This window comes from Gopherus evgoodei, chromosome 1 (genome assembly GCF_007399415.2).
Source record: "Gopherus evgoodei ecotype Sinaloan lineage chromosome 1, rGopEvg1_v1.p, whole genome shotgun sequence".
Lineage (NCBI taxonomy): Eukaryota > Metazoa > Chordata > Testudines > Testudinidae > Gopherus > Gopherus evgoodei.
The window spans coordinates 307,225,998-307,236,166 of NC_044322.1; the positions used below are offsets into that span (position 1 = coordinate 307,225,998).

The following is a 10,169-nucleotide window of genomic DNA, read 5'->3' on the forward strand; positions in this document are numbered from 1 at the left end:
CATTGTCAAGCCTGACCTTAAAAACCTCTAAGGAAGGTAGATAACTCATTCCAGTGCTTCACCACCCTCCTAGTCAAAAAGTTTTTTTTTTCCTAATATCCAACCTAAACCTCCCCCACTGCAGTTTGAGACCATTACTCCTTGTTCTGTCATCTGCTACCACTGACAATAGTCTAGATCCATCCTCTTTAGAACCCCCTTTCAGGTAGTTGAAAGCAGCTATCAGATCCCTCCTTATTCTTTTCTTCTGCGGACTAAACAATCCTAGTTCCCTTAGCCTCTCCTCATAAGTCATGTGCTCCAGCCCCCAATCATTTTTGTTGCCCTCCGCTGCACTCTTTCCAATTTTTCCACATACTCCTTGTAGTGTGGGTCCCAGAACTGGACACAGTACTCCAAATGAGGCCTCATCAATGCCGAATAGAGGGGAATGATCACGTCCCTCGATCTGCTGGCAATGCCCCTACTTATACAGTCCAAAATGCCATTAGCCTTCTTGGCAACAGGGGCATACTGTTGACTCATATCCAGCTTCTCATCCACTGTAACCCCTAGGTCCTCTTCTGCAGAACTGCTGCCTAGCCACTCAGTCCTTAGTCAGTTGATCTTGGAGAGGTGGAAGGTGTGGTGATTTGTTTCTAATTTCCAATTGTAGAGTCACTTTTGTAGCACCATTGTCTTCAAATTCTGCCCAATCATGTCTGTTCAACCCCGCTGAAGACAGTTGGCATTAGCTTCATGGTTGATGTCTGAACCAAAAGGTTCACTGCTTGATTTTTTTTCAGAAGCCAGATTGATGCTATGAGGAACATCTTTCATATTACGGTAAACAAAACTGATCTGCACATGATGCAAATATGAAACCCCATAAAGTCATTTATATTTTCCCCTCAAATACAGTTTCACTTTAAACCTGTGATTGTCAATTTTTGTCGATGGGATACAATGCCAGAGAAGTATGAATCTTCTAGCACAATAAACAATTTTAGAATCAAATCATTAACAACATCTAGTGTTTCAAAATGTGTGCCAGCCATGTTTTGTGGGGTGGTATGTGTAAGTATGGTACCTTAATCAACAGATCTATGCCATGTGTCAGTCATATCTAATTACATTTTCTGTCTATGAAAAAAGTGAGGATTTTCAGTGTAATGGTGTTAGCTGTGGAGCCTCCACATGGAAAAGGGAGAAGAGAAAATTTATTATTTTCTGGCTAGTGCACCAACAGAATTGTTTAATGAAGATTCAGTTGAATACCAAATTGTACTTGGGTTACTTGAGTACTGTGCTAGCCAGCTGAGCGCAAATGGGGTATAAATGAACGCAGAATTTCACTGGCAGGATCTTTGTTACTGATGCGTGACACAAGCCAGAAAGACACTGTCTGTCTGGCATTCAGATTGCAGGGTGTGTAATTTATTTTTTTTTTTTAAAAAGGGTTTTATAAACAGATCTTAATATCAGCGTAGCTAAACAGAGCAAATGTTTGAGTCCCTTTTCAGAGTACACTAATCCAAAAAGCATGTTGAAGAGATTGTTCTTGGTTATGCATTAGAATGTCTGTCTGACTTGTTTGCAGGTTTTTGTTTGTATTTTGTGTTTGAGAATAAGGAAATTCATGAAAACTTAAACAAGGAAATTAAAGGGGGTAGGTTGTTCTGAATGGCTATCAACCAAGTAAATTACTTTGGAAACACTTTTAACATCTCAGCTAAGAGTTTTAAATGGGTACATATGAGTATAAAGGACTTTTTTTTCCCCTCTTTTGGGTGGGGAATAATAGTATGGCTTTGAAATGAGATTTGGCTTTATTTCTGAGAACTTGAGCTGTGTCTGTCCTTGGCTTGTATTCTTGTATACAGCCCTTGGTAAGACATAGAGTGGTTAACACCAACATTTCTTTCCTTACAAATTTCTGTCTTGCAGGAACATTTGGAAAGTCTCTATGGAGGCCTCAACTAGATTCTTTTTCGAGCTGTAGGCTGCCAGCAAGTTGTCAACCAAAAACCTTCCATAATAATAATCCTCAAGCCTCATTGGACTTTGACTCAGAGGCAGAGGAAGATGGAAAGGACAGGACAGTTTCTCATGAGGAAAACAGCATTTGTACTTACAAACAGGCCTTTGAAAACTTTAGGACTCCTACTTTCCAGTCTTATGACCTGAACACATAGCTGCTTTTGGAATGGCTGTTGATTGATGGAACCAAAGAAAAATTTTTAACATACTACCTCAATGTGGAGCTTTATTTAAAAGGAGTGGGAGGGAATCCATGTTTTTAATGGAGCTATGATATCAGAAAGAATGGATACATTTTTATACAGATAAAACGTAATTGCCAAAGTGTTATAATATTTTATACAGGGAATACATTCCTTAGAGAAGTACTATATTTCTAATTATTTTATAGCTTTGTTTTATGCAAATGGTATCTCTTGTAAATTAATGATGTAAATAATACCATGTATATTTCCTGTCAGACTTCATTTTATTGAAATGAGTACTAAAGCATCCTAAACTTGTACCAATATCTGTACTTTTTTATGAATGGACGTTCCATGCTGGTCGCAGGTACCATGCATCTTATTTGCACATCATTTTTAATAAAATATGCTGCCTTGTGGTCTTGAGACACAGTAGAGTATGAAGAATGCAAGGTGGAGGTATGTTGATAGAAATTGGAAATGTATGTTGTGCATATAACCCTCTGGCCCATATCTCATCAGTTTGTCTAAAATGTAGAGCGTATGGATTCACCACATTAGATATCTGCTGCCCTTAGAAGTAGTTCTGTTTTTACAGCTTCCCCAAATTGTCCCACATGCACGCAAGACTGGCTGTCTAGTCAGCTGTCTGGCCATGTGTGTATACAAATAACTTTAATGTACACCTCTAATGGTGGATATGCAGAGTGGACACACAAATACATAGCAAGCAACTTAGTGTGGGGGAAAAAAAAAATCCATCCTAGACGTTTACCTGGTAGTATCATTCTCCTCTAAATAAATGGCTTGAATATTAAATATTTCCCAAATTTCCAGATTCTCTGTTTTCCCCTGTGTTTTCTCGGCTGCTCCCCCAATCACTTCCACACTGAGCGTTAATAAGGTAACCAGTGTGTAAGATAATTCTTCCTTGGTTTACCTTCTGCTGCTTTTCCATTTTTTTCTACTCTCTCCTCCATATAGATAAATGTGAACTGTACTTCATTTCTCACTCGAGCAGTTTTATAAGTTTGAATTCTTGCTAGATTAAATTTAAATTGAGCCCAATGTTATTAGCTGCCCTAAGCCAAAGAAAGACACGTACTATGTGATGGTAATTAAGACTAAATGAGAATTCTCCCTTTTGTTTTCCTTGATACAGATGTCCAGTATTTTAAAAAGCTGTGAATCCTCTTGTCAGCATTGTATTAAAACAATGTGCCTCTACAAGTTTTACTATTACAGGACTTAGGTTTTCAAATCTGCTCACTTTGAAGGTGCAAATTTATATAGTTGTCAAACCTACTTTTAAACTAAATTGAAAGCAGCTGTTAGACGAGCACATCATAGACAGTTTTCAGAGGATACGTCTAGAGCAAAAGGCTTCCGTGCCTAAAGTAGCTGAGTTAAGGGCTTTTTGTTTGTAGCCAGAAACCTGGTACGCAGATTGCAGAGTAATTTTCCTCCTTTAATTTAGGCGCCAGTATTAGAGACAGGAAGTTAATCCATCCTTAATCACTGGTGGTCTGAATGTAGAGAATGGATTTTGCATGCTTTAGTTTATCATATTGCCAGATTTTCTGAATCTGATTCTTAATTTGCCTTCATTGCAGCCAGATGTGGTGACGTGGTGACAGACTTTGGTATGGGTATTTGATAATTAACTGCATTTTTAAATATATTATTTTTTCCTGAGTAAAGCACAAATCTCTAAGTCAATAATGCTTAAAATCTTAAAATAGATTCACTCACTAAGTCAATAGTTTTTTTCACTTCTCTAGTTTTCCTCCAGGTGTCATAACTTAGATTTCTGACTAGACATCATTTCCCAAATATCTAGAGAAAGAAAGTAAAAAAAAAAAAAAAACCATTTTTAATGCTGTTCATTACAAAATAAAATGTTATGTTTAAAAGTCCAAGTTAAAAGGCTGTGACTAAAAACAGTCTTTGGAAGCATGCTTTTGTATGTGCAAAATGAGAAAAAGACAATATTCCTTTCCTTCTCCACTACTTCAAATATTTTTATGAATTAAACTGTTAGAATATATGAATGCCCCAATTCTGCAATAACATAGAACTCATTATTGGGTCCAAGCCCACATTTTAATGCTTCCCATCTGATGTAAAGATATTTCAAATGGTATCCTAAAAATACAGGTATCCATATTTGTGGTGTCTTTTCTTCTTTTTTTCCCCTCCCCTCTGGGTAACTTAAATATCACTGACATAGGAATAAAAATTCTTGTCTTTGTTCTTGCAATGATAGATGAGTTTTAATGTCTAGGAAGTTGACTGTACTTACGGTGGTGTAGTGAAATGTCAGATGATATATTGACATTTTTATAAATTGCAAGATACAATTTTTAATCATTTTAATGTTGGAGGTATAACCAAACTGGGCATTCAGTGTCTGCAGATGCAGTGTTCATTCTGAGATTCTGCCTGTTTTTATTACCCTCTTAGGTTCTGGATTCATTTGGAGGAGCTTTGGAAAATTTGCTTCTCCTCACTAATCAAATGGCAGCGATTGAGTTTGTTTTCATTTGAGAAAGTGAATATTGCCATTCAGGGCAGGATTTCAGTTTCTTTCAAAATAATGCATATCTAATCGCTAGTCCCGAGAATTATAATCCTGACTGCAGTCTTAATTTTCCACAATTAAAAGGGCTGAGAAGGATGAAGTGGAAAAATAATCACTGATTTCAGCTGGTTTCCTTTGTCTGTGTTGATGTGGCTTTTGTCCTGGATATAGAACAAAGATTCTTTGTGGTCTCCATAGCTTAATGATGGACAGAGGGCAGGTGTCCATGCTGATTCTTCTAGATTTTTCAGCAGCTGTTAATAATATCTGACCATGACTAATTTGTTGGTCTGCCTGTGGTCCCCAGGAAGGGAAGATAGCACTGGTTTGGTTTGGTTTTTCCCCTTCTCCGCAAGATAAAAGGTTGATTTGGGGTAATTGCTCATCTGCCCTGACGGATCATCTTGTACAAATTTCTGCCAGATTTTGTTCTTTCTTCATCCTGGTCAGTGTGTCTGACAGACCATTGAGGCTGCACTGTTACCAATCTGAAAATGATGCATTTGTCACTTTTTTGCTGAATGAAGAAAATGTAATGGCTGAAAGCAGATCTTGGATGAGAATGGGTGCCTGAGGCTCAGTCTAGATAAGATCAAGAGTGATGCTGATTTGGTGGCAGGAGACAACTAGCTTGCAGGCAGTGATTGTGGCGAAGGAGGTTTATTCAATCTTTGTTAGAAGTTCTGTTAGAGCTACTTCTGGAACACCTCTTCCTGCTGGCATCCCAGATAGCCAAAAATTTCTTTACCATCTGCCTTTTGCCATGAAGATTTTAATAATTGTGTTTCCTATGTCCATGACTAGCTCCATTGCTGGCAAAATGGTTCTCTGGAATATTTTTGTCTAGCACAATGGATATTTATGTTTATCAGCCAGTACCTTGTAACAAAGATACATTTTATGTTTTAGGATGAGGCATTAAGATTTTGTTTAATGGTTTTATAAATAATTGTGGATCATTAACACTACTTCTGCTTGGTTAAATGTCAGAAGAACCCTGTAACCAAGTCAAGCCTTGTTTCTCTTTCACCATTGTAATTTATGTACTTTGTTGGCTTAATCAAAATGAAGTGCACTTGTACATCTACCTCCTGTGTGCTTGTATGCCAATATTGTTAATAGCGCCTTAGGTACCAGAGTCTTGCTTCTGCCGTATCCCGATGCTATTTTTTATTGCTGTAAACTGCTTTTTTCATTAATCTTCCCCAAGGAAAAGGGAAATGTAACCCTCAACATCGGGGATATGTAAGCTACAGAATGAAAGGTGTCAAGAGCACCAGCAGTCTCCTGGGGATTTGCTGTAAGTGGAGAAAATTTAGCGTACTCTGCCTTGGCAAAAGGACAAAAACTGGGTAAAGTAGCATTTCAAATGAGTTTGATTTTATGTAAGTGTGGCCACACAGGAGGTGGAAAAGTAAAATGGTGCCAGTGATGGAAAATATGACTAATCAAGAAACAATATTAACCCTAAGGCTAAAATAATATCTTGACCTTACGGTCCTATAAAGTGATGCACTGAGTTTTTTGTTTTTTGTTTAGTTCTAATGCACCTTAAGTATAGTTGTATCCTGTGTTTATCCTTAACCCAGAAAATTCTCCAGAAACGTCATCTAGAATAATATTCTTACTTTTAAATTAAACCTAGAGTGGCTATAGTTATACCAGCCTTGCAGGAAATGTTTAAAATGAACTGTTCTACCTAAGAGCCGAACTGAGTAAGAATGGCGTATCGCACAGTCCTCTCTCTCAAATTGGCCAGCTGAGGAAACTACATAAATTCTATAAAGCTTGATCTACCTGAATTGCTTTTTTTCTGTTTTGTACTAAACTGCTAGGATGATGTCAATCTGAGCATTCCCAAGTACCATTATCTGTTCCTGTGGCCCTTCCCTCATTTTTCTTCACATTCAAGTAAAGTTCTGTGGGGGGAGAGAGAGAGTCACAGAAACTGGAGTGAGTAAATCGTAGAAGGATATCTCTCCTCCCCGCCTCCCAGCTTCACCCTCTGTCCAACAGTCTTGGACCTCTCTCTTCTGCCAAAACATTCCTAAATGGAAAAGATGGATTTGTGGATACATTTTTCAGAGATTACAAAGAATCTACTGTCCAGACCCGGTGAGACTATCTATTTATCCTTTAATGAGGCCTTTCACAAAGGAGGAGTTCAGAGTCTGTGGGCTTCTTGTTTAAGTGTCATAATTTCCTCAAGAAAAAAGTCAGCTTTTCTAGGGCCAGGTGCTAGATACAGTGCAGCTAAGTTACATTTACTCTCCCTTCTGAGAAGTAGTAATTTTTTGTGTGTAACATTTATCTTATCTGTATCTTTAAGCATGTTGCTTATTTCCAATTCTTTGTAAATCCTCCATAGCCATATGCTATTCGGAAACAATGGAGTCTAAAGTGGACATTGGTGGGGGAAGTGAGGAAAAACATTCTTACAGATGTTGCAGTAAATCAGTTACAGGACTGACATAGCATTTGGCTATATGACAAATGTTCCATAATAATGCAGCTCAGTAAAATGTGGAATTTTTGAAGTACTGTGTGTAACATTTTCAGTACAGTTGTAAATTCCCAGCTATGTCAGCACAGGTGGAGAATAAGTCATAAATAAAGTTTGTGTTTGATTCCTAAAGAGTTCCCTAGCTGGTTGACCGGTTCCATGATTTAATTCAGCCACTTAAACTTAGGAAAAAAAAAAAAGGCTTGATAAAAAAATAATTTGCTAGCAATGTTTGAGAGAGAGAATGTGTTGTGCAAACTAAAGCAACTGCAGGCATACTGTATTTGTTTATAGAGATGAACAGGTCCAGGCTAAGCCTGGCTAAGCTTCCTGGAAACATATTGGGTAACTATTGCATAGCCTTTTAGTTACCTGCAGTGAACTTCAGCATGGCAGGGGATATGATAGTGAACACAATGCTGTCTTAACATTTGTATTGGTTAATGATAGGAATTCTCTTGTGTCAACTCATTTGTCTCAATATAAGGCCAGTTCCTGCAGCTGGATCTGCCAAGGTGGACCCCCATTAACTTTAATGCATCTGTGCACTGATGTAAAAGGTCCATCCATGTGGATCTCTGTGTGGGAGTGGGGGGTGGGGGAGGTTAGAATAGGCAGTAAATGAAAATCTTTCTTTTTTGTTTTTCCTGCTGCCTAATGAGTTGGATTTTGAATTGTAAATGATTTGGGTATTTCATGTTATCAGAGATGGGCTGCCACACTCACTCATCTGTAACTTTAAGCAATCAAACAGGAATTAGAAATTGACTTCAGCTGTGAAGTTTGGAACCAAATGAAAACTTCCCCTGAGTCTGAGTATGTGTGACTCCCCTCAATGAGGTTCAGATTGTTATATAAGGAGAGAAGTATGTTCACTTTGGATCTAAATAGGACTTCCTCAGTCCCCGGACAAGAAGGTTGGGTCTGGGGTTCTGATGTAGATTCCTCCCTATCACTTCTTACAATTGTTCCTAAAGAAATATATGGCTAAATAGCTGAGCCAACATTTCTACTTAAGTTACAAGTCTTCAATCTTAACTTTGCCCTTTTGTGTGTGTGCATTATTTTAAAATCTTTAATTGCATGATCACATACCATTTCTTAATTACAGTAGAACTCTATTTTATGGACTGACTGAGGACTTAATAAAACTGAACATCCAAAAATTGCAGTGCATAAGTTTATTTATTAATCCATTCAGGGATCATGTACTTAAATGAATGATAACTATATGGTATGCATGATTTTTCTTTAAGAGAATTTGTATCTTCTCTGTGTCATCAAATCTATGTAGCCACATGAATATTGGCTGAAGGACTCAAGTCACATTCAGCGGCAGAAAGATGACTTTGGTGGCAGAAAAATGGTTCATGTAACTGGTCATTCATAAGATTGATATTTGTAAAATCAGGGTTTTACTATAGAAAAAGTATGTGTAATACAATGTTTTCTACACCCTTAGGTATGCATATGTAACATCTTGCTTTTTTCTCCATTGTTCATACATGAACTTAAACTAATTTTATTTATAATCCTGAATATATCTACTGACTAGTGGCTTCATTTTAAATTGATTGATAAGCTTTAAAGTTTATATAATGCCCCTGCTCACTTGTTAATTTTGGAGAGTAAAAAGGGAGATAGTTGAACCTCTTCTATCTACTGTTATACTGGTTATCACTGCTACAGACACAAAAATTCAGGCCAATGTTTCAAAAAATGGGTGTACCTAAAGTTAGGCATACAACTGGCAATTTACCTCATTTAAAGAAATATTCTTAAACCATAGCAGGCTTCAAGATTGAGCTACTCTTTAAAAGATGTAATTACATTAACTTGATTCCTCTTGATAGCTTTTATGTAACTTTAATTAGTTTTCCAACATTCTTTAAAAAATCCTCTTAAAAATTAAATAAAAATTGTTAAGTATAGTTTACCCAACAAGATCTTCTCCTTGTGTTCATTGAATCTTATCTCCTCTAAGAACAGCCATAGTGAATCAGACCAATGGTCCATCTAGCCCAGGATCTTGTCTGACAGTGGCCAATACCAGAGCTTCAGGGGGAGTGTACATAACAGGGCAGTTGGAGTAGTCCACACTTGTCTTCCCAGCTTCTGGCAGTCAGAGGTTTAGGGTTGCCGCAAGCATAGGGTGTGCATCCCTGACGATCTTGGCTAATAGCCATTCACAGTTATGAATTTAAGTTCCCAGGTTTGTCAGGTTTCCTTTCAGGATGAAGACCGATAAGTCAGGTACAGAGTGATCTCTTTGTGAAAAGTGTTTGCACACAGGTGATATGGTGTTTGTTTCTTTTATCACTTTCTGTGTTGGACCTCTCCTCCATAACCAGAGCTAGTTCTCTTTTGAACCCAGTTATACTTTTGGGTCAAGAACATCCCTATTCCTCAGTCTGCATCCTCATAGCTGCATGTGCCAGGAGGCCCCTACTCCTCCCACCTCCAGCATCCTTTTGCAGATTTCATCAAAAAATTGGGAATTGCCCCTCAGCTTTTCCTCCATGACTCTTGTTATTGGGGCTTATTGCAGGGGGTTATTCCCTGGGTTATTGGCCTTAAATATTATATATATTTAATACCATGTGACATTACTCAAGTACTTATACATGTAAGTACCTCTGTCTACATCCAGTTAGTATGTTCTCAGTCCTAAATATAAGTCAAGGCCAGATAATGGGTCATTCTTTGTCTAGGATCCTCTGTTGTGAAGCTCTTTAACAGATGGTGAATATCTCTGGCTGTCTTTGACATTCCAGTGACTTATTTTTTTTAAATCATTTTTTGCATTAGCTACCCCATTTTTCTGTTTTCTTCCTAATAGTAGTGATTTTATAAACAGAGTGGTTGGCTTTGCTCGAGTTCT

At 37.7% G+C, this 10,169-nt stretch overlaps 1 protein-coding gene across 2 annotated transcripts in view; it reads left to right on the forward strand.

Moving 5' to 3' along the window:
- LRIG3 (leucine rich repeats and immunoglobulin like domains 3) overlaps positions 1-9,162 on the forward strand; it is a 55,903-nt gene extending 46,741 nt beyond the window's left edge. For both annotated transcript variants that reach the window (XM_030548876.1, XM_030548877.1), the window contains one exon: positions 1,927-9,162. In XM_030548876.1, coding sequence (XP_030404736.1) covers positions 1,927-2,174 — 248 coding nt within the window. In that variant the 3' untranslated portion in view covers positions 2,175-9,162. The remainder of the gene's footprint in view (positions 1-1,926) is intronic.
- The last annotated feature ends 1,007 nt before the right edge of the window (positions 9,163-10,169 follow it).